The sequence below is a fragment of the Mycteria americana genome, chromosome 24, assembly GCF_035582795.1.
Source record: "Mycteria americana isolate JAX WOST 10 ecotype Jacksonville Zoo and Gardens chromosome 24, USCA_MyAme_1.0, whole genome shotgun sequence".
Taxonomy (NCBI): domain Eukaryota; kingdom Metazoa; phylum Chordata; class Aves; order Ciconiiformes; family Ciconiidae; genus Mycteria; species Mycteria americana.
The window spans coordinates 4524077-4547533 of NC_134388.1; the positions used below are offsets into that span (position 1 = coordinate 4524077).

At 61.1% G+C, this 23457-nt stretch overlaps 1 protein-coding gene across 2 annotated transcripts; it reads left to right on the plus strand.

Moving 5' to 3' along the window:
* Nucleotides 1–1263: 1263 nt before the first annotated feature.
* Nucleotides 1264–22176, plus strand: MAST3 (microtubule associated serine/threonine kinase 3). Of its 2 annotated transcripts, none has more exons than XM_075524136.1 (27): nt 1264–1505; nt 7139–7227; nt 7479–7551; nt 7743–7763; nt 8858–8936; nt 9489–9646; nt 11396–11471; nt 12279–12488; nt 12570–12671; nt 13227–13359; nt 13863–13930; nt 14325–14410; nt 14552–14760; nt 15098–15236; nt 15475–15607; nt 15718–15883; nt 16171–16272; nt 16563–16685; nt 17000–17109; nt 17252–17397; nt 17579–17811; nt 17923–18123; nt 18207–18433; nt 18559–18681; nt 18845–18981; nt 19182–19363; nt 19468–22176. In XM_075524136.1, the coding sequence occupies exons 1-27, from the start codon at nt 1384–1386 to the stop codon at nt 20511–20513; spliced, it is 4494 nt and encodes a 1497-aa protein (XP_075380251.1). In that variant the 5' UTR covers nt 1264–1383; the 3' UTR covers nt 20514–22176. The 2 variants fall into 2 exon arrangements, with proteins under 2 accessions (XP_075380251.1, XP_075380252.1); XM_075524137.1 differs by lacking the exon at nt 1264–1505 and adding an exon at nt 6569–7015.
* Nucleotides 22177–23457: the final 1281 nt, after the last annotated feature.

The following is a 23457-nucleotide window of genomic DNA, read 5'->3' on the forward strand; positions in this document are numbered from 1 at the left end:
TCTATGCTGACCCTGAGCCCATTTTGGGGTGCAGCCCATCTCTATGGCAGCCCTGACCCCCAATTTTGGGGTGCTGCCCCATCTCTATGCTGACCCTGACCCCATTTTGGGGTGCAGCCCATCTCTATGGCAGCCCTGACCCCATTTTGGGGTGCTGCCCCGTCTCTATGCTGCCCCTGACCCCATTTTGGGGTGCTGCCCCATCTCTATGGCAACCCTGCCCCCATTTTGGGGTGCTGCCCCGTCTCTATGCTGACCCTGACCCCATTTTGGGGTGCAGCCCATCTCTATGGCAGCCCTGCCCCCATTTTGGGGTTCTGCCCTGTCTCTATGCTGACCCTGACCCCATTTTGGGGTGCTGCCCTGTCTCTATGCTGACCCTGACCCCATTTTGGGGTGCTGCCCCATCTCTATGGCAGCCCTGCCCCCATTTTGGGGTGCTGCCCCATCTCTATGCTGACCCTGACCCCATTTTGGGGTGCTGCCCTGTCTCTATGGCAGCCCTGACCCCATTTTGGGGTGCTGCCCCATCTCTATGCTGACCCTGACCCCATTTTGGGGTGCAGCCCATCTCTATGGCAGCCCTGACCCCATTTTGGGGTGCTGCCCCGTCTCTATGCTGCCCCTGACCCCATTTTGGGGTGCTGCCCCATCTCTATGGCAACCCTGACCCCATTTTGGGGTGCTGCCCCGTCTCTATGCTGACCCTGACCCCATTTTGGGGTGCTGCCCCATCTCTATGGCAGCCCTGACCCCATTTTGGGGTGCAGCCCATGTCTATGCTGACCCTGACCCCATTTTGGGGTGCAGCCCATCTCTATAGCAGCCCTGACCCCCAATTTTGGGGTGCTGCCCCGTCTCTATGCTGACCCTGACCCCATTTTGGGGTGCTGCCCCATCTCTATGGCAGCCCTGCCCCCATTTTGGGGTGCTGCCCCGTCTCTATGCTGACCCTGACCCCATTTTGGGGTGCAGCCCATCTCTATGGCAGCCCTGACCCCATTTTGGGGTGCTGCCCCGTCTCTATGGCAACCCCAAGCCCCTGTTTTGGGGCACGGCCCCATCTCTACGATAGCCCCGACCCCCTATCGGGGCGCTGCCTCGTTCCTATGGTAACCCCGTCCCCCCCCCCCATTCCCCCCCTCCCTTTTGGGGGTGCTACCCCCGTCTCCATGGAAACCCCGACCCCGTTTCGGGGCGCTGCCCGTCTCCATGGTAACCCCGCCGCCGCCGGGCGGGAAGGGGCGGGCAGCGGCGGCGGGAGGCGGCGGCGGCGGCGGCGGCGGGAGCCCGGCCCGGCCCCGGTCCCAGGCCCCGGTGCCAGCCCCCGGCGCGGTCCCGGCCCCGCGCGCCCCCGGCGGCGCCGCTCGGCCGTGCCGGTGGATGCGGCCGGGCCCCGGCGGGGCCGAACCGCCCGCGATGTCGGACCCGAGCTGCTGGGGAGCCGCCCCGCTCGGTTACCGGGGCCAGCGGGCCGCCGGCGCCCTGCTCCAGCGCTCCAAGAGGTACCGGACGGCGGGGGCCGTGCACCGGGGCGGGAGGGGGGGAGCACCCCGGCGGGCGTGGGGTGTGGGGTGCTGTGCACCGGGGTGCGTGAGTTGGGGGGGGCTTTGCACTGGGGGGGGCACCGGGGTGCGTGGGTTGGGGGGGGGCTTTGCACTGGGGGGGGGCACCGGGGTGCGTGGGTTGGGGGGGGGCTTTGCACTGGGGGGGGCACCGGGGTGCGTGGGTTGGGGGGGGGCTTTGCACTGGGGGGGGCACCGGGGTGCGTGGGTTGGGGGGGCAGGACGTGCATGGGGGGGTCCTTTCCACCGGGGGGCACCCCGGGGTGTATGGTTTGGGGGGGGGCTGTGCAGCGGGGGGGCCACCCCCGGATGCGGGGGGTTGCACCGGGGGGTGCACAGTGGGGTGCGTGGGTTGGGGTGTCTTTGCACCGGGGGTGCACACTGGGGTGCGTGGGGTGGGGGTGGGGGGCTGTGCACCGGGGGTGCACGTTTTTGGGGGGTGCTGTGCACTGAGGGTGCATCCTCAGAGCCCCGAGACTGGGTGGGGTGGGGTGGGGTGGGCTGTGCACTGGGAGAGGGGGGGTGCGTTGCTTTGGGGCCCAGTGCCATGGGGGGTGCAGAGCTTAGGGTCCCAGGACGTTAGGGGATGCACGTTGTGGGGTGCTGTGCGCCAGTCCTGGGGGGGGGGGGGAGGGTTGGGGCTCTTTGCAGCGGGGCGCATGTTGGGGCGGGGGGGGTCTTGCGTGCACAGGGGGGAAATACCCCCGTTAGCCCCTGTGCCAGGGTGGGCACCGCACCGATGGGACGTGTCCCATGTGGTGACGTGTCCTGAGCCAGGGCGAGGGTCCCCAGGGTGCCCGGAGGGGCGGGAAGGGGCCAGTCCCTTGCAGCCAGCCATGGGCAGGACTACGGAGGGGGGGGGGGGGGGGCAAAGGGCTCACGCACCCTTTGGCAGTGGGGCTGGGGGCAGTGTCGGGGGCTGCTGCATAAACGGGGTGCTAGGGGGGCTACCCCGGCTCTCCGAGCTGCGACGCCAGGCTTGACACGGGCAGGTAGGTGGGACGTGTCCCTGAGGAGCGGGCCGGGCAGCGCTGCCGGCCCTGGGCGAGACGCGACGAGCTGAGCCCCCCGGGTGTGGGCGGTGGAGGCTGGCACCTCCATCCAGCAGATTTGGGGTGCTGGAGCCAGCCCGGGCATAAAACCCTTCCACGGCTTTATATAAAAAAGATGTTTAAGACAGCGCGGAGGCAGAAGGAAGATATTCCCATTGTGAATGTCTTTTAATATTACTGTGGGCTGGCACAAAGCGACACGGTTGCTTAGCAAATGAATCCATCCAGTGCTGATCCCAGCCCCGGGAAGGTGCCCGTTTCGCCCGAGCTGCGGGAATTACGGCTGCCGGTGCGAGGATGGGCAAAGCGGGACCCTTAATAAAGGAGAAAAGGTGTTGGATGGGGTTTTCCAGCCTGGGGTGGCCAAGCCGGGGGGGCCTTGGGAGAGATGTGTAATTGGAGAGATGATCTAGGCAGTCATCCGCCTCCAGCTGAGCCTGATGAGGCTGTGATTCTCATGAAGGGCAGAGGATTCGCTCTTCTTTCATCGGTATTCCTAGAATCCACGGTCTGGCCTATTTTACAGCGGGCAGAAAGCATATGGTGTTATTTAGTGGGATTAAGAGGTCTGAGAGATCCTCATTTCCCGCGGGGGGATGCTGAGATGGCCGGCACGGGGCAGGACGGCTGGTGGTTCGGTGGCTGATGGGGCTCTTCTCCTCCGTGGATGCTGCCCGTGGCTGTTCACACCTCGCACACCTCAGCAAAACGTGCCAGCAGACGTAACAGGTACCATTTCCTACCCGCTAATGGGAAACTGCGGCACGGGGACGTGCAGGGATGCGGCCCGAGGAGCAAGGCAGTTTCTTTAGGCTGTTTTCTTGCAGCGCGAAGAAATAAATAAGTCTTGACACGACTCGGTACCCCGCGATTCCCTGCGAGGATTTGGGATTGTGCTCTTGGGAGGTGCCTGGCGCGTTGCTCGGTGCTCGGGGGCGGGTTAATAAGAGCATCCGCAGCGCCAGACTTTCGGCTGGGGTGGGAAGAGGGGCCAGGGTGGCTCCGCAGAGCAATGCCGGGTTCCCGGTGGGGTTGTGAAGATGTGGTGGGGTTGTGCACGGCCCGTGCCAGGCAGCGTGTTGCATTTCACCATCCGGACCCCGGTCCCCAGCCTCCTCCATCCCCGGAGGCGGCCGAGTCCGGCGCCGTCAGAAGTCGTGGAGAAGAAACGTCACGGAGAAACTCGGGGTGCAGCTGCTTGGTTCAGCAGGTTTCGACGTTAAACACAAACTTACCCGCTGGAAAGCAATTTTTCCAGGACATGGTGGTCCACGGCACTTCCCGAAATCTCCAGGCACGTGAGCGCCGTGTGCCTGTTTGGGGGATACGAAGGAAAAACATTGTCTGCAGCCTTGCGAAGAAGGGAGCCGGGAGCGCCGACTCGTGCTCTTTAATCACGCAGCCGGGAGCGGAGCCGCCCGCTTGTACTTTGAGACTGCACCCGTTCCCTTATCGGCCTGACCCTGCCCTCGCAGCCACGCTGCTCCCACCACCCTGCACCCTCTTTGCCCCAAACCACCAGATTTCTGCCTGGAATTCACCCGGTGGCAGTGCCCAGCACCGGGCTGGCATCTGACGGACCATGCTCTACCATCCTGGGAAGTTTTAGGGGTCGGATCCTGCGGGAGAGGAGTGGGATGCTGCAGTCCCGCCGCGCATTTCCCGGTGATGGCCCTGCCCGTGGCCGGGTGGTTTAGCGTGACCCTTGGTATCGCACCGTGCTGACTCCTTGCCACCCAAGGCCGCTCACCCGGAGCCTGGCGGAGCCGTTTGCCAGTTAGAAACATCAGGTTGTGCCGCGCAGCCGGATCCTGCCCTTCCCGCAGCTCCGAGGAAGCAGCCTGCGGGAAGCTGCCAGATTTTGCTCTGTCTCCTGCCTGCGGACATCCCGGCCGTGCCGTGCCGAGGCTGGGTGCTGGCGCAGGTGCCAGCAAGCAGTGGGAGGTGCCAGTTCCTCCTCGCAGGCAGCCTCGGGACGGGTGAGACATTATTTTGCCCCAGGCTTCGGGGTCACACCGGCTGTCACACGCTTTCCGCGTCCTTTGAAATAAGCGCTGGACGGCAACGGCAGCGCCGAGGCTGAGGCAGCCTCAGCGTGAGCAGCCCAGGAGATGCTGACGGCAATTTTCCACTCCATTTTTGGTACCAAACGTGCAATTAGGTGAGGGAGGCAGACAGGGCAGCAGCTCTAGCTCCTGCCTTCAGGGCTCGGCAGCTCATCTCGACCCCGAGGCTTGTTTCTAGCCTGAGGTTTCCGTGCCGTGAAGGATGGGAACCAGCTGTAGATGATGCATCAGGCGAAGGGGGGTTAAAGTGGCGCAAGATGGTTGCAGAGCCGAGGGTGGAGCGCGCGGAAACAGGAAACGTCGGCCTCCCTCTGTGTCACCATTACTGGAACTTGCTTCGTTAAAGGTTTGTTTTCACTTCCAAAATGAAACCGAGCAAGCAGGAGCCAGCCCCTTGTCCCCTGGGATGTCCCCCCCTGCAAGAAGACACACATGCACGTGCACCCCGGTCCCCGTAGCAGGACCGAACGGTGAAGCAACGCCAAAGCCGGCTGCTCTCTGCAGCCCTCCTGGTTAATAAACCTCTGCTTGTGCCGCGTTGGTGGCAGAGCGGGTTTGCTCGCAGTGCCTCGGTTTCCCATCCGGCGTGTAGAGCCGGTGGTGGCAAGAGGCTGTGGTTTGCTCTTGCTCCGGGTGTGGGTGCTGGGCCGTGAGTTTGCAGCTGTGGGTGCTGCAATTGGTGCTCAAGCCTGTGTTTAAGCAAGAAAAGCAAAAGGAGGGGCCAGGCAGGGGTGGGAAGGGGTGAATGGTCGGGGGGGGGAAGGTTTCTGCCTCCCCCCTGGCATCACAGCTCAGCTCCGGTGCTGAGCAGGAGGCTCTGAGCCCTCCAAAGCCTCTGGGTGAGCTCAGGGCGGTCGAGGGGTGCGTGTCTCAGGGGGGCACCCAGGGACCCCTCCTCCTGGGTGCAGGCAGGGGGCAGCTGGCAGAGGAGGGTTTTGGGGGGGTCCCAAGCAGCCTCCCCGGTCGCCGGCTTGGCCGAGACCTTCAGTCCCGAGCAGAAGAGTTGGGGCTCCCGGTTTTAGGGTGGGAGCAGGAGGAGCCCCGCAGCGGGGGAGATGCCAGCGGGAGGTGCCGGGGTGCCGGGCGTCGCTTGCGGAGCTCCGACCATAACCATGGTCAGAGCCGTCACCACGTGTCGCCGGCGCTGGCCGTGCACGGGTGCCACGTACGTCCGTCTGGAGGGACGGCGCGTTGCAAACGCTGTCCTTTGCACCTCGGTTACCGCATCTGCCGTTCGCTTCTGGTTTGGGGATGCGGGGAGAATCCCTTTGCCCCAGGTTCATCCTCTCGATTTTGCGGGTGTATCTGGCCGCGGCGTAATGTTAAACAACGTCCTTTAATTAGTGGCGTCCGTGCAGGTTCCTGTTCCCAGCCTGGCACGGAAATTCAGCGTCGCCTTTGCAGAATTTGCAGCCCGAGGAAGCGCAGATAGAGGAAAGGGGAGGTCGTCCTTGTGCTTGCACGCCAGCTAGCACCAGGTTCTGCTCCGCGCTGTGGATATCTGCAGTTTCCTCTCTGCAGAGTGAAAGAGAACTTAAATGAGCCCATCGTGTTTTAAATGGGGTCGAAATGGGCTGCGTACGGCGGGAGTGGGGCTGCAGCGTCCCTGCGGGCAGGCGGGCTTTGCAAGGCTGGGCCACGCTTGCGAGGCAGCCTTGGGCTCGGGGCTTGGAGAAGGGCTGAAAGGAAAGGAAAAAGGAAATTCCTGCAAGAAGGATTGAAATCTTGTGAGCTGGGAGGGTGGGAATGGAGATGGGGATATGGAGACCCAGTGCTTGCGGACGCGGCCTTTCGGTTGTTCCAGAAGAGCTCTGCGGGATGCTGGAGTGCGACACCGGGTTGTTTTGGGGTGTTTGGGGTGTCGAGGACCCGCGCGCGGTGCTGCTTTTCACCCGACGCCAGCGCACGTGCCTTCCTCCTGCTGCTTGCCGGAGCGCGGCCGAGCCGGACCTGTGCCGGGGCATCGCAAATGCCCAGCGACACCGCAAAGTCTCAGGGGGTCGGGGACCGACTGTCCTCCCCGCTCTGACATGGGGACCGCCGAGTGTAGGGAGGTTTATAGGAACTGGGGGCGTTTTCCATGCGATGGAGCAGGTCGGATTGTGGCCGCTTGGTATTTCCATCGCTTCCTCCTTTTACATCCCTTTTTCTATTCCTTCTCTCAGCCCGTTGCCCAAGGGGCTGCCTTCCTCTGCCCTCCCCAGCGAGCCAAAACCAGAAGTGGGACCTTGACGAGATGGTTCATCGTTAAAAATAACCCCGTCGGCCCGTCTCCGGCGGCATTGAACCGGGGACGGATCTTCCCTGCGGCAGGAGATCCGTAATCGATGGGGTGACGGCAGCCGTGTCCCCTGGCACAGGGCGTCACGTACAAGCGGACCCGTACATGGCCGAGCCCGTCCAGCCCTGCCCATCCTTTGCTTCCTCAAATTAATTCCCTCTTTTTCTTCCCTAGTTGCCGAAGCAGCAATAGGAAGAGCTTAGTGGTGGGCACCCCCTCTCCGACCCTCTCGCGGCCTCTCTCCCCCCTCTCCGTGCCGACAGGTAAGGGACGTCCCAGGTGACGGGTCGAGCGTCTCCCAAAATTACCCGAATATTTTGGAGGGCAACCCTTCTGCTTCTGCAGCACCTCGTTAGCAGCAGTGGGCTGGCTCCCGGCCGTGGGTGCCTTTTCCAGGAGGGAATAGCTTGGGGAGCGATTTACCCCCTCTTTCCCCTGAAGGAGCAGCCTGCGGCACCCCGGGCGTCGCACCGGGGCGGGTATCGGGGTGACTTTTCCCCCTTTCTCCCCGCAGCCGGGAGCAGCCCCTTGGACAGCCCACGCAACTTCTCTGCCAGCACCTCCATCAACTTCCCCTTCGCTCGCAGGTGAGCTCCGCACCCCCCTCCCGGCCCATTAATATTCACTAATAATTATAATTCACCAGCTGGGACTGTTCTGTTGATCTCAAATGATTTGGTTTTGATTTTTTTTTTTTTTTTTTTTCTGTTTTTTTTCTCCCTGATTTTTGGGCTGGTGGTGTTTGCTCTGCCGTGACCGGTGTCTCCCACCACCCCAGCCATGCTCCTCGGACTGACAGGCAAGTACCGGGCACGGGCTAGGGCTGCGTTCTGGGGAGATGTCCGCTCCGCATCGGCACGGCTCTTCCTACTGTGCATCCCTGGGTGGGAGATTTTGCTCTGGGACCGGGCTCCCTGCAGCTCCGGGAGCAGAAATATCCCTGTTCCCATCACACCGTCCCCAGCCACGAGCTCAGCCCCAGCTCGGACCCGCTCCGAGCGCTCCCGACGGATGCTCGGCAGACGTCCAGGGACGGATGCTCGGCCGGGTCCCCGCGGAGGCAGATCTTGCTGCATCCCCTCCCCAGCCCGCGCCGCTCAAGACACGGACGCCAAAATCCTGTTGAACTAATTAATTAATTGCACACGTGGGGGCAGACGGCTGATTTTAACCCATCGATCATCACATGGAAAAAAGCTGGAGGCTTACGGATGGTTTTCACGCTTGTAACAGAGTGAAAAGCCAAACTGCGGGGCCAGGGGTTTGCGAGCCTGCCGGCGGTGAGGGTACGTGGCGGTGCCGGTGCCGGATCCGGCACCCTGCCAATTCCTGCCGTCCTTGGCCCCACACGGGAAACGGCGGCGGGAGGTGAAGGGCCTCATCTTGACCTGGATGTTGCCCCGTCCATTAAAAACGTCTCCAAGAGGAAGCATTCGCCTACGTATGAGCAGTTGCCTTCCTGTTTATAAGCGGGCTCTGCAGGACGGGTCTTTAGGAATCCCCATTTCTCATAGAACTAAGTCCCAGAAGGCTGCATTTTGCTCTAATTAAAAATCACATTCTTGCAGGTTTGGGTTTTTTTTTTGTTTTTTTTTCCCCGTCTGAAACAGATTCGCCACCCGACCGAGCCCCAGCGCTGTCCCTTCACGGGGACCCTGCTCGCTGTCACTGTCCCCATGGACGCCTGCACACCGGGGCTGTGTTCCGCAGCCCCCCCTCACCCGCAGACCCCTCTTATTTCACCCGATTTCAGTCCCTTCTGAAAAGAGTCTTCAGGGCTTTATTATTCAAGCCAAACCTGCGTCCTCTTCCCCATCCTTATTGCTCTGACGTTATTTATTTGCATTTAGATGTTGTTTTTCCTGTATGTGATCAGCACGTTTGCACTCACAGGGCTGATGGCAGAAGGTGGTCGCTGGCTTCGCTGCCCTCCTCTGGCTATGGGACCAACACCCCCAGCTCCACCGTCTCGGTAACGTTTGCTTTCTCACGGCAGCAGGCGAGAAGAACCCCAAACCCTTGATTTTTAGGGAAATTGCCTCCCAAGCCCCGCGGCGTCGGTTCCTAGGCAGCCCCTCCGTTCCTAGAGGACCGTGTGCTTTAGCTGCATCCTGCTTTCCCGATGCGCTTTTAAGAAAGCCGGAGAGCTCGGCTAACGGCTCACAGCATCCCCGGACGTCACGGGGCGAGCGTGCACGGGGCACATCCCCGCCGTGCAGGGGACTGGCTGGGCAGGAGCCGCCCGGGACGCTGCGGGGACAAGGGATCGGGGCTCAGCGGAGCTGGATTGAGTGGGAGAGCGGGAGGTTCGGGGTGGGAGTGGGCAGCGCAGACCTCCCCAGGCCGCTCTTGCCGTCTGTATTTCACGTTACCGAGCACAGAGCATGCTGCCTGTCAGTGTTTCCAGCCTCCTAAGAGGCTCCGAGGAATATTTTCCTCGTGGGCTTGCTGGTTTCTGCCCCGCTGCCGGGAAGCACGGATCCGTCTCCTGATCCCCCCCCCCCGTGTCTGTCCTTCTTTCCAGTCATCTTCATCCTCCCAGGAGCGCCTGCACCAGCTGCCGTACCAGCCCACCCCCGACGAGCTGCATTTCCTTTCGAAGCATTTCCGCAGTACGGAGAGCGTCATGGACGAGGAGGGCCGGCACTCACCCTGCCTGCGCCCGCGATCCAGGAGCCTCAGGTACGGCACCCGCTGTGGGGAGCACCCATGGTGCTGCCGGGACGATGCACCGGGTGCCGGCGCATCCGGCACATCCTCTGCCCTCTCGTCAGCTGTTCCTGGGATGTCCTGGTCCTGCTAAGCCCGTCCCAAGGTGTTTTGGGACCCCGATACGGGTTGTCCCCTTGCAGGGGAGTGGAGAAGCGATGGCTTGAGGTGGTAGATGCCCCATCCCTGGAAACATTCAAGGTCAGGCTGGACAGGGCTTGAGCAACCTGATCTGGTTGAAGATGGCCCTGCTCATGGCAGAGGGTTGGACTAGATGACCTTTAAAAGTCCCTTCCAATCCAAACCATTCCATGAGTCTGTGATTCTATGATCCTAAGCTCCAGGATTTTGGGCATTAGGGTCTGGTTCTCAGCATCTTCTCAGCTGTCGGGATGTGGCATTGCTCTCCTGGCAGCAGACGACACCTGCGAGTGAGGTTTCCTGGGGCTGAAGCTGGAGAAAGTGGGATTTGTTTCAAAATAGTTGGTTTGCGGCTTCTTGCTCAATTGTCTCAAAGGTTTCGGTGGAGGCAAGGGGACCGCCGAGCAGAAGCTCGAGTGGTGGCCATCCTCGCAGGGCACGGCTAGGAGGCCATCAGCCTAACCTGCCGTTAAAAGGTTAAAAATCCCGTTTCTGGGCTTGGGTCGGGAAACATCGCCTGTGTTTGCTGGGGCTGGGCATCAGCCTGGCCTTTGCTTCTGCAAAAAACAAGGAGCGCAGGTGGACGGGCATTTGTGGGCTGGAGAGAGGAAAATTTGGAGAGAACATCAAGCCAGCGGCCATAGCATTGTGCAAGCTGACCCTATGGACCTGCCAAGCTCCGCGTTGCTGCTCCAAGACCGTGTCCCACACAAGAAGCCGGTCACGTTTCCGCTTGTCCAGCATGGGGAGCTTGTGCTTTTTGCAGGGGATGTTTCTGTTAAATCCTCTTTTCCCACTGAAAAAGCTCCCAACCCTGCACCGGAGGCAGAGCCATAGCCCTGCGTGTTGCCGGCTGAAATTTCATTAAAATCAGATTTATTATCTGACAGGGTTTTGTAGGTGGTGAGGTTTTCACCGAGGAGATGCCAGCTCTGCAGTCAGCACGGCACGGCAAAGGCTGAGCTGGGGCTGGGCTGGGGCTGGCAGTGAGAGGCTTGGGTCTGGTTTTAATTGCCACATTTATTATATAGCAGTTAATGAGTTGCTGGCTGCTCCTGCGACTTGCTTTGCATAACGGAATCACCAGGCAGGGGCCTGAGAGAGGCAATGTTGGGTGAGGGTAAGAGAGAATTGTTTGAGAAGAACCTTGTTTAATGAAGGTTCCTGCGTCCACCGTGGGGTTTGGTTGGGTTTTTTTTTGCTGGTGAGCTGCAAAAGGGCAACGATGGCGAGAAATTGTGGGATCCAGAGGAAGAAAAGGATGAGCTCGCTCTTCAAAGCCCAGGGACTGATGCACCAGCCTCTCAGCTCTGGATTTTCAAGTGACTTGAGTTTGGAGACCTGGGTCTGCAGGAGGTTAACCTTCCCTGGACCAGGTCTGAGGGACCTCCAGATCCATGCATGGTGGGAGGGATGCTGCTGGAAGCGCTGGCTCAAGGCTGGTGGCTCCATCGGATGAGCTGTAACCGCTTGGGATCGGGAGTTAGGAGGAGGGACCAAATGGCTCTCCGGGGTAGTAGCTATTTGCATAGATGTAAATGACTTGGACCTTGTAATGCAACTGGTTTCCTCCCTCCGCAGCCCTGGACGGACAAGCGGAACGTTTGATAACGAGGTTGTGATGATGAACCATGTTTACAAGGAGCGGTTCCCCAAGGTAACTGCTGGGACTGGGGAGGACGAGCACCTTAGTGCCTCTGTGGCATCCTGACAGCATCTTCTCCAGAAAAACCTCTTCTCCATGCTGGAATATAGAATGCATGGGTAGATATACCAGGGGGTGTTGGAGGACACTGGAGACGTGGTCATGAACCGGGGAGGCAAGGACCTGCGGGTCTGTGTCATCACACATGCAGGCAGAGGTCTCTGGAGACTTTAGTGGGGCTTTTCCAGCCTGCTGGAAGCTGGATTCCAGGTGGGGCCAGGATGTGCATGTGGATATTGAAGCTGTGGGAGGTGGTAGCAGGAGATCTGGGCTGGCCAAACCCAACGCAGGAGGTGGTAGCATGAGATCTGGGCTGGCCAAACCCAACGCAGGAGGTGGTAGCAGGAGATCTGGACTGGCCAAACCCAACGCAGGAGGTGGTAGCGTGAGATCTCGACTGGCCAAACCCAACGCAGGAGGTGGTAGCGGGAGATCTGGGCTGGCCAAACCCAACGCAGGAGGTGGTAGCGTGAGATCTGGACTGGCCAAACCCAACGCAGGAGGTGGTAGCGTGGGATCTGGGCTGGCCAAACCCAACGCAGGAGGTGGTAGCGGGAGATCTGGGCTGGCCAAACCCAACGCAGGAGGTGGTAGCGGGAGATCTGGGCTGGCCAAACCCAACGCAGGAGGTGGTAGCGGGAGATCTGGGCTGGCCAAACCCAACGCAGGAGGTGGTAGCGGGAGATCTGGGCTGGCCAAACACAACACATGGTATAGGGGCACATGTTCCCGGGCATCACCATCCGTTCTGCTTTGCAGGCCACGGCCCAAATGGAAGAGCGTCTGCAGGACACCATCACAAACTTCTCTCCAAGCAGCACTCTGCCGCTGGCAGACGGGGTGTTGGGCTTCATCCACCACCAGATCATTGAGCTGGCCCGCGACTGCCTGGCGAAGTCCCAGGGAGCTCTCATCACCTCCCGCTACTTCATGGAGCTGCAGGAAAAACTTGAGAAGATGCTCCGAGATGTGAGTACGGGGCAGTTCCCTGCCCGATGTCATCTCTTGAGGCCACTGATAGTTGACTGGCTTCTGTCTCCTCTCTGGCAGGCTCAGGAGCGTTCAGAGAGCGAGGAGGTGAAGTTCATTGACCAACTGGTGAGGAAGCTGCTGATCATCATCTCCCGTCCTGCTCGCCTTCTGGAGTGCCTGGTAAGACATGGCAGCTCCTGATGTGTCTTGTCTTTCACGGTCTGCGCCCGCCCGGAGAGGAGGCTTTGCCGCTCTGGGCAGGCACGGACTGTAAAAGACAAGGCATCTTCTCACCACCTTGCCTGGTCCACCATGGGAACTGCTGCTCCTCACCATCATGGCCAGGCTGTAGCAAGGAGCTAAGACCATTCCTAGCGTTAAAGCCATTTCTCGGAGGGGAGAAGCTGGTTTTTCCTAGCAGAGTAGGAAGATGTGAACTTCTTGGCAAGCTTTCTCATCCATTTTCAGGGATTTTTTTGAGCTGTTGCGCTGAATTTCTAAAGCACTCGCCTTTGTGCTGTGGTTCCTGCAGCTGGAAGAAGGAGCTTATGGGGCTTCATTTTTTTTCCATCAACCCTTTACATTGGGAACGATGGTAGAAACAGGAGCAGAGCATTTAGCTTTCTCCTGCAAGCATCCGGAGCCCGTCCCCAGTCACAGATGTCACCTGCAAGGCTTACAGGAAAGGCTTTGCAAAGTCTTGCTCCTCAACTGTTCTTGGTTTTCCCCATCCAGGAGTTTGACCCAGAGGAGTTTTACCATCTCCTGGAAGCTGCAGAAGGACACGCCAAAGTTGGCCAGGGAATAAAGACTGATATTCCCCGATACATCATCAGCCAACTGGGGCTCGTCAAGGACCCGCTGGAGGGTAGGGAACCGCTTGGGTTGGTGACCCCGAGGTCTGCAGCGGGATGTGGACTCCCAGTTTGGTCACTGGCAAGCATGAACGAGCACTGGGAGGTGGCAGGGGGACCAGCAGGGCTGAGCTGGTGTCATGGGGTGGGTCACAGCAGGACCAGGACAGTGTCCAAGTCTCCCAGCCAGCCCCACATCCCTCCTTATTGCTCCCAACACGTTCAGCAAAGCAGATTAAGCTCAAGAACGCTTAATCCATAGGAAGCCACGGCCTTGGGGGGCATAATCCCTGAAGAACACGGGAATGACTATGGAAAAAAGAGAATTATATAAATGTTTAACCTCGCATTGAACCTCTTAACGCCATGACCTGGATTTCTCCATACAATAGCTCAAGCAAAGTGTGTGGCTAAATCCCCGCGGGATCTCCAAGTTTGGAGGGAAAGTGGTTGATGGGGGCTTATTTTGGTGGGGGTTGAGCGTGAAGAAGGTGAAAACCGTCCCTGTCTTCTGCAGAAATGGTCCAGCTGGATCACTTCGACAGCGGGAACACCATCACACCGGAGAACGATGATGCCTGTGAGGTGAGCGTGGTCCTACCTGCATGTCCCACCTGCTGCCTCCAGCTTCATCCTGCCTCACCCCCCACCAAAGCTCCTTGCAGCAGCTCCTCTGCTATCTTAAGCTGGAAAATGTTCATTTGGGTTGTCCCCAAGGGTGACTGCTGTATTCAGGTGTAATATCTCACAGTCCCTCAACTGGCTTCTTGAGTAGACAGAGCTCAGAGTGGGCTCTTGATCTGCAGAGCATCTTGGTCTTCTGGTTTGGGGTGTGTGGCTGAAGAGGGCTCAGGGAGGGATGTCCTCTGGCAGCGAGGAGCACTCAGAGGTGATACGTGATGGTGCTCGGTGAATTCCTGCCTGCGCTCAGAGCACCGGCACGCCAGGAAACATTAAAAACCTTCCATGTCTTCTTCAGAGCCAGTCTTCGGCCACCGCTCCTCGGAGGAAGCCCTGTGAGGGGGACTTTGAGACCATCAAGCTGATCAGCAATGGGGCTTACGGGTGAGTTGGGAAGTTCCTAACACTTGTCTCCATCTGTAAACATCTCCAAAGTCCTCCCTGTCCAAGCCCCACGGTGCTGCATGGTCAGTCCTGGTGGCTGGAGGACATGTTTTGAGGTCCAACCGTTTCACTCTCTCCTAGGGCTGTGTACCTGGTGAGGCACAGGGAGACGCGGCAGCGCTTCGCCTTGAAGAAAATCAACAAGCAGAACCTCATCCTGAGGAACCAGATACAGCAGGTGTTCGTGGAGAGGGACATCCTCACCTTTGCAGAGAACCCCTTCGTGGTCAGCATGTTCTGCTCCTTCGAGACAAAGCGACACCTCTGCATGGTGATGGAGTACGTGGAAGGTGAGAACAGGATTCGGGGCTGGAGGAAGGGAGCGATATCAATGTCTGAGCACCGAGGACACCACCTGGACATCTCCTGCCCTGCTTTGCTCCATGGAGTGGAGGAAAGCACAAGGAGATGCTTTGGTGATCCTGAGTCTCACCTTGATGAAGATGGTGGCCATGCTCACCTAGGAAGACTGTTTGTGCCCCGTGCCCAGGGATCAATGGTGCTCCAAGGAGAGACGGGAGGGTCTGGCTGGGACCCTGGTTGGCAGGAGAGGCAGCATAGCCCTGCCCGCTGACCTCCCTGCCTTCTCGGAGCTCCCCACGCTCAGGAGGACCTCTGTCCCCACAGGGGGGGATTGTGCCACGTTGCTGAAGAACATGGGCCCGCTGCCCGTCGACATGGCGAAGATGTACTTCGCCGAGACCGTTCTCGCGTTGGAGTATCTCCACAACTACGGCATCGTCCACCGGGACCTCAAACCTGACAAGTGAGGACGTGGGTCAGGTCTGAACAAGGACGGGGTTGGGTTTGGGTGCGGATGGGAGAAGGAGAGGGACTGATCCAAGCCAAGAGGGTAAGGCAGAATGAGGTCTTGGGTTTTGGTGCCCAAAGACCTGGTTCTGTGCTGTTGCACCAGGACCAGAGGCCTTGGGGTCTGGCTGGTCCTGCCCAGGTCTCCCCAGAAGCAAACGGCATCATCGCAGAGCATCTTTCTTCTCTTGCAGTTTGCTCATCACCTCCATGGGCCACATAAAGCTGACAGACTTTGGTCTGTCAAAGATCGGCTTGATGAACATGACCACGAACCTCTACGAAGGGCATATGGAGAAGGACACTCGGGAGTTCATGGACAAGCAGGTATGAGGTCCTGCTCCACTTGGCCGATCTGCCATCACCAGGGACCGGGATAGCCTCGGGACTTCTTGCAAAGGTCACTGCAGAGGTGTCAGCTGCTGCTTCCCACACAGGTGTGTGGCACTCCGGAGTACATCGCCCCAGAAGTCATCCTCATACAGGGCTACGGGAAGCCCGTTGACTGGTGGGCCATGGGCATCATCCTCTACGAGTTCTTGGTGGGCTGCGTCCCCTTCTTCGGAGATACCCCTGAGGAGCTCTTCGGGCAGGTCATCAGCGGTGAGTGTCAGTGGCCACTTTGCTCCTCGGTTCGCTCTTCCCAGCAGTCATGGCTCGTCCTTAATATGTGGAGAGCTTCATGCCTTCATTTCGCGCTCATTTGAACGGCGAGGAGGCTCCTCAAGCTTTGATTTCCCAGTTTGGGAGGATGCTTTCATCTCCTGCAGCTCCTGGAGGACTTTCCTCTTGCCTAGAAGTGACTTCTCCTGCGACCTTGCATCGTCACAGCCCCCATGGTGTCCAAACTCTTCCAGCCACTCCAAACTCCTTTTCCTTTTTCCTTGCAGATGAAATTATGTGGCCAGAAGGGGACGAGGCTCTTCCCGCGGACGCCCAGGACCTGATCACACGGTTGCTGAGACAGTGTCCCCTCGAGCGCTTGGGCACCGGTACGCACGGCAGCCCCTGCACAGCGCTCGGGGTGGGGGTGGGGGGGTGACCCGGCACCCTAATTCATGCCAAGCCATTTGCTGAAACCAAAGCGCGTCCTGCCTCGTTGAGGACGCTCGGAGGAGGTCCCCTGCTCGGGGTTCACCCCGGGAAGGCTGGACAGGGATCTGATCCATCCTGTTTTAAGCCGTTCGCTCTGCGCGGAGGCGAGACCGTGCCGTTTGGGACGGAAGCGGGAGCATCCCGGATCCCGCTCCATCCCCCTGACGCGGGTTTCTCTGCCTGGCAGGGGGTGCGCACGAGGTGAAGCACCATTCCTTCTTCCTCCACCTGGACTGGAACGGGCTGCTGCGGCAGAAGGCCGAGTTCATCCCGCAGCTGGAGTCGGAGGACGACACCAGCTACTTCGACAGTGAGGCCAAATCCATCCCCTTCTCCCCTGCCTCTGCCAGTCCCTTATCCCAGCTGCAGGTCGGGTGCTCCCGCGGGAGATGAAAATCTCGGTGAAGTCGGTCGCGGAACAGATGCGATCCTGCTTCCAGGCTGCTCAGCCTTACCAAAACCCTTACTTTCTCCCCCCAAAACTTCCCTGGGATTTGGGACCGGGCTGTCAGCCACAATACGGCTCCCCGAGGCTGCAGGTCCCATCGGGGCCGTGCGGGCAGGCAGGACGCGATGCGTTGCAGGCAGGGTGACAGCCCTGCCTGCTCTGGCTCTCGCTTTCAGCTCGCTCCGAGAGGTACCGTCACCTGGATTCGGAGGATGAAGAAACCAACGACGAGGAGTCGTCCGTGGAGATCGGGCAGTTCTCCTCCTGCTCCCATCGCTTCAGCAAGGTGCTCCAATTCTTCCTCCGGCATCCAAAATGACGGGCGCCGTGGCCGGCGTGGTTGTGCCGAGCATCGGTGTCCTGGTTGATGCCAGAGTGCCTGGATTCCCGAATTTCCGCTCCTTGCTGATGGCTCGTCTCCTCCTCAGGTGTACAGCAGCTCCGAATTCCTGGCAGCTCACTCCAACCTCAGCCTCTCGTCGTCCGATCGGAGTCACAGCGAGGACAAAGAGGAGCGATGGGACAGGCACTCGGGAGATGAGGACAGGAGCCGGCTGGCGGGCACAGAGCCCCGGTGCGTGCTGAGATGGGGGACGCAGCGCTGATGTGGGTTTGTGCCGGCACCGAGGGTTTGTGCTGGCACCGAGGGTTTGCAGAGGTGTCAGTGGGACGTGTCCTGGGGCGTCGCGGCGGCTCGGTGCTGTCCCCCTCGCCCGTCTTTGGTTGTCCCGAGCCCTCCTGCTCTCCCCGCACAGGCTCCGCTCCTGGACATCCTGCAGCTCCACGCCGTACACCTCCCGGCACGAGCGAAGCCGCAGCCCTGCCGCGCTGCCTAGCACCTACAGCCTGGACACCATGCCCAAGTTTGCCTTCTCCTCGGAGGATGAAAGCCCTTGCGTGGTGTCCTCCAAGCCGGAGAGACCCAAGTTCGTGCTGGGAGACCCCGACGCTGGGACCGGCGGCGCAGTGAAGCCGTCGGCGTTATCTGGTGCGTAGGCTGTGGGTACCGGTGCGGGATGCTCCGGGGGCAGCTGGGGTCCCGCACGGCGCGGGGTGGCTTCTCCACGTCCCCAAACTCTCCCTGCTCCCCTCCGCGCAGCCGATCTCGTCAGCCTGAACCGCATCCGCCTCCGGAGCAACAGCACCGGCACCAAAAACTCGACTCCCCGGGGCCTGGAGCCGGGCGGGAGCCGTCGGCTGAACAGCCAGAAGGACGTGCCGGACAGGCAGAGAGCCTCGCCGGGTGGCCGCGTCCCCAAATCCGCCTCCGTCTCAGCCCTGTCCCTCATCATCACGTCAGGTCCGTGTGCCGCACGGTTTATCCTGCCGGGTGGTGGCTGCCGCGTGGTTTTCCTGGGCTGAGCCGGCTTCTCCCACTTGCAGATGACTTCGGCGGCGGTGCCCTGATGAGCCCCATCTCCCCCCACTCCCTCTCGTCCAACCCCTCTTCCCGTGACTCCTCCCCGAGCCGAGACTCATCCCTCACCATCGCCAGCCTGCGGCCCCCCATCATCATCCACAGCTCTGGCAAGAAGTACGGCTTCACCCTGCGAGCCATCCGCGTCTACATGGGCGACAGCGACGTCTACACCGTCCACCATATGGTCTGGGTACGTGGCCTGGGCTCCGTGTGGGGAGGGACCGGTGGTGCCGGACACCGTGTTTCCCAGTGGGAAAACCCCAGGTGAAAACTTAGGCTTGCATCCGAATAAAATCTTGGGTCTTTTGATCGCAGAGCGTGGAAGAGGGGAGCCCTGCGCAGGAAGCGGGGCTGAGAGCGGGCGATCTCATCACACATGTGAACGGCGAGTCGGTGCTGGGTTTAGTTCACCGGGATGTCGTGGAGCTGCTGCTGAAGGTAGGTGACCGGCCCCACGCTGCTCACCCGGCTGGCCCCCCGGCAACGGTGCATCAATCCGGTGGCCCCCCGGCATCACCTCCGCTGGCAGCCGAGGCGGGAGCCAGTTTGGATCCGGCACTCGGATCCGGCGTGCTGCAGCGACTTGTTTTCCACCCCTCAGAGCGGGAATAAAGTGGCCCTGCGGACCACTGCCCTGGAGAACACCTCCATTAAAATCGGCCCAGCTCGGAAAAACAGTTCCAAGACGAGGATGGCACGGAGGAGTAAGAAGAGCAGGAAAAGGGACGGCCAGGACAGGTGGGTAGAACCAGGGTGGCATAAAATGGCATTTGTCCCGGCGTGTGCCGTACTGGGGGGGGGATGCTCTGGCTCTGCCATACTGGGGCATCCAGTGGGGTCCGGTCCTGCCGGCACCGGTTTGGCAGAGTTGGGGCCACCAGCTTTACGGAGAAGCTGAGGTTCTCCCTGTCCGCGCCACCTTTGTCCTCTCCTGCCAGGAGAAAATGCCTTTTCAAGAAGATCTCCAAGCAGTCGTCGGTCCTGCACACCAGCCGCAGCTTCTCCTCCGGTCTCCATCACTCGCTGTCCTCCAGCGAGAGTCTCCCGGAGTCCCCCACGCACAGCCTGTCCCCAGGGCCCGCGACGCCCTGCCGCAGCCCCGCTCCCGACCTGCCCCCAGGTACCCCAGCCCGCGGCGGACGGGGGGATATCGGCCCCGGGCATGGCGGGGATGCCGCGTGTCCCTCCGTCCCTCGCGGTGACCTGTTTGTCTTTGTGTGGCAGATGCCGTGTCCCCGCAGAGCACCTCTCCCTCCTCCAGCACCCCGACGTCACCTGCCGGCCACGTGCGCCCCAGCTCCCTGCACGGGCTGGCGCCCAAACTGGGTGGGCAACGCTACAAAGTGGGACGTCGCAAATCCACCAGCAGCATTCCCCCCTCGCCCCTCGCCTGCACCCCTTCCTCCGCCCAGCGCCCGCCTTCTCCCCAACGCTCCCCATCCCCGCTCCCAGGGTACCCCAAAACCCCCCATTCCTTCCAGGGCAAGACCCTGTCCCCCCCCACCATCGTCCGGCAGTGCTCACGACCCCGCAGCGCCGACTGCCCCCGCTCGCCCCTCCTCAAACGCGTCCAGTCGGCCGAGAAGATCGTCACCATCCTGGCAGAGAAGAAAACCGCCGGCGGCCGCAAGCTGGGGCTGGAGATGCCCGCGATGGATGGGGAGGCCATCGGGGAGGGCGAAGCCCCGGCGTACCCCGGGGAGCACGGTTATCACCCCGCCGGCTCCCGGCTGGGGGACAGGCACGACCGGGACCAGGAGATGGTGGTCATGCGGCGCTTGAACCTCTCCGAGCGTCGGGACTCCTTCAAGAAGCAAGAAGCGGTTCAAGAAGTGAGTTTCGATGAGCCGGAGCCGGCGTCGGCAAGTGAAGACGGCAGCAAGAACGAAGCCGGGCAGGGCGCAGCTCTCTGGTGCGGCGGCACGGCTGGCACGCAGCCGAAGCCGAAGCCCAGCCCGGTCCCGCAGATCGCAGTGCAGGGCTCCGAGAGTGACGAGCAGGAGCCGGCGGTGGCCGAGTGGGAATGCCAGGGCTCCTACCCCATCGGCAACGCCGAGCAGCCGGACAGCAGCAGCTCCTCGCCGCAGCGGGACGGATGCGAGCATCGGGACCACGGCTCCTGGCAGCGCCGGAACTCCGGGGAGAGAGCAACCGGCCACCGGCAACCGCCGCGGGTGCCGCCTGCGCTGCCGGCACGGGGCCAGGAGCCGGCGGGTGCTCAGCTCCCGGCACCCCGGGGCAGCGCATGGAGCGGGGCCAAGCGCGCCTGAGCCCCGTGTCGGCACCCGGGGATGGTTCAGGCTCCCCGCGGCACCCCACCGCCTCCCCAAAAAACCCACCCTGCGCGGCGTATCCGTGAGAGAAACATCCCCGGAGCCCTTTTGGACGTCGGCGCTGGCCAGGCCGGCTGCGCCCCGGCACTTCGCCTCCCCCGAAGGTTTTTTGTACTCCCCAAAAGATGCTCATATTTTTATAGAGACGCGGGAGCTTTTCCAGCGGTGGCGTTTCCCCGGCAGGGCCCCAACCTTTGTGTAGAGAAAGGACTCGATGCAAATATTCGTTAATTAATTTATTACTTTTATAAGCTAACCGGGCAGCGCAGGACCGTCGCAGGGTCCGACCCGGCCCCGGGGGGGTCCCAGGCTTTTCTGTGCGGCTCCCAGCTCCCAGCCGGATGACGCGATGTTTTCTAACCTTGCAAAGACCCGCTTGCTTTTCCCCACTTTTTAAATTCAGTTTTAGCTGGAAACACCCCCAATCTCCTAAAAAAAAAAAAAAAAAAAAAAAAAAAACCCCGTCAGGGGCATAATTGTAATATTTGAAATTAAAAAAAAAAACCCCAAACCCACAGCAACATCCCCCAAACGCTGGCGGTCTGAGCCGGGATGCGTATGAGTGATTTTATATGCATATGGTTCATCATATAAGGATGCGTATGGTTCGTTCGATAAGCGTATAGCGGATGTAAAGGTTTTAATTTTTTTATTTGGAGGCTTTTAGAGCCACCCGGCTCCATCGGTCCTTCCAGGTGGGGAAAAGCGGAGACCTCCCCGCGGGGTCAGCAATCGGATGCGAATATTAATGGGATTTTTAGGGTCGGTTTTTGCTCTTTGCATTTGTTCTGCCACCACGTCCCGTGGTGTTCGTCAGTTGGTGCATACGGACAGCCGTAAAAAGCCAATATTTCTTTTTTTTAAAAAAAAAACCCCAACCCAGCGAGCGCCTGTGCTGCTGCTTCGTTTGTAATTTGGAAATTTCACCTCCTCCTTTCCCCCCGTCACTTTTTATCCAACAAACGACGGCTCAGCCCCGCATCCCCCCCCCCCCATTTCTACTGTTTTCTACGATAGAAACGTTTCCATTTGATAATGCATGTACCGGCTTTTCCCCCTACTGCGGTTTGCCACCCCGGTGCTTTGAGCGCCGTGCCGGCAACGGGGGGACCATCCCCGGTTTGCTGACCCCCCTGGCACGGGCATCACCGTGCCACCGCCGGTGAGCGCGTCTCCTACCCCTGAAGCAGCCAGCGGCTTTTTCGGCTGCGTGTTGGATTATTTTGTGTGCGTGTGGTTTGTGCCAGGCTCCGTATCCTGCTTCTCCTCCCGTTAAACCGGCGCCGTTTACCCCCCCCCCCCCCCCCCAAAACAAGCAGCCAGAGCTGCTCGGTGTTTCCTTCGCTTCCTCCTCCGCCGTCTGTATTAAGGTCTTGGGAAGGCAGCGAGGTTTGGGGGAGACACCGGGCACCCCCTGCCCGTCGGCACGGCAGGACCGGGGGCTCGGCTGCACACCGGCGGCGTGGATATGGCGGGAAAAGGATTTTTTTGATGGAAAATGTCTTAAAAGCCAAGGGGACCGTGTCTTCCTGCCCAGCGCTCGGCTCTGTTCTTACCTGCGGGAAGTTTTATGTTGTATTAAAATTGTTCCTTGCGATGACCCACGGCGTGGTGTCTACAGCCGGGGGGGCTGGATTTGGCGCTGCCGGCACCGCAGCGGGGCCGGGCAGGGAGCGCCCGCTGCGTGGGGTGATGGCGAGGGGCAAACGGGGGCTGCTGGCCCGGCAGGCGGGGAGGGCTGGGGGACCGCGGCCCCACCAACAGCGTGCCGGGCACCGAGCCCGGCTCCCGGGCCTGGATGGTGGGTGCCCGGTGCAGTACCCGATGGCTGCAGTGCCCGGTGCCCGGTGCAGTGCCCGGTGCAGTGCCCAGCGCAGGTCCCGGTGCCCAATGCAGTACCCCAGGTCCACAGCACCCAACGCCCGGTGCAGTCCCGATGCCCGGTGCAGACCCGGTGCAGTGCCCGGTGCTGTGCCTATGCCTGGTGCCCGGTGCAGTGCCCGGTGCAGACCCGGTGCAGTGCCCCATGCCCGGTGCTGTGCCCAAGCCCGGTGCCCAGTGCAGCCCCGGTGCAGTCCCGGTGCTGTGCCCGTGCCCACGCCCGGTGCCTGGTGCAGCCCCAGTGCCTGGTGCAGTGCCCCGTGCCCGGTGCTGTGCCCATGCCCGGTGCCCGGTGCAGTCCCGGTGCTGTGCCCCATGCCCGGTGCCCGGTGCAGTCCTGGTGCTGTGCCCATGCCCGGTGCTGTGCCCATGCCCGGTACAGTCCCGGTGCAGTCCCGGTGCAGTGCCCATGCCCGGTGCCCGGTACAGTTCCGGTACAGTCCCGGTGCAGTCCCGGTGCTGTGCCCGTGCCCGGTGCCCGGTACAGTCCCGGTACAGTCCCGGTGCAGTCCCGGTGCAGTGCCCATGCCCGGTGCCCGGTACAGTCCCGGTGCAGTCCCGGTGCTGTGCCCGTGCCCGGTGCCCGGTACAGTCCCGGGGCAGTCCCGGTGCTGTGCCCGTGCCCGGTGCCCGGTACAGTCCCGGTGCAGTCCCGGTGCTGTGCCCGTGCCCGGTGCCCGGTACAGTCCCGGGGCAGTCCCGGTGCTGTGCCCGTGCCCGGTGCCCGGTACAGTCCCGGTACAGTCCCGGTGCTGTGCCCGTGCCCGGTGCCCGGTACAGTCCCGGTGCAGTCCCGGTGCAGTCCCGGTGCTGTGCCCATGCCCGGTGCCCGGTACAGTTCCGGTACAGTCCCGGTGCAGTCCCGGTGCTGTGCCCATGCCCGGTGCCCGGTACAGTTCCGGTACAGTCCCGGTGCAGTCCCGGTGCTGTGCCCATGCCCGGTGCCCGGTACAGTTCCGGTACAGTCCCGGTGCAGTCCCGGTGCTGTGCCCGTGCCCGG

Excerpts from the sequence above, each read along its gene's own strand:
- MAST3 (XM_075524136.1), top strand. The coding sequence starts at position 1,384 with ATGCGGCCGGGCCCCGGCGGGGCCGAACCGCCCGCGATGTCGGACCCG. Across the intron at positions 11,472-12,278 it reads ACAAGGAGCGGTTCCCCAAG|GCCACGGCCCAAATGGAAGA; the intron begins GTAACTGCTGGG and ends TCTGCTTTGCAG. Across the intron at positions 12,489-12,569 it reads TTGAGAAGATGCTCCGAGAT|GCTCAGGAGCGTTCAGAGAG; the intron begins GTGAGTACGGGG and ends CCTCTCTGGCAG.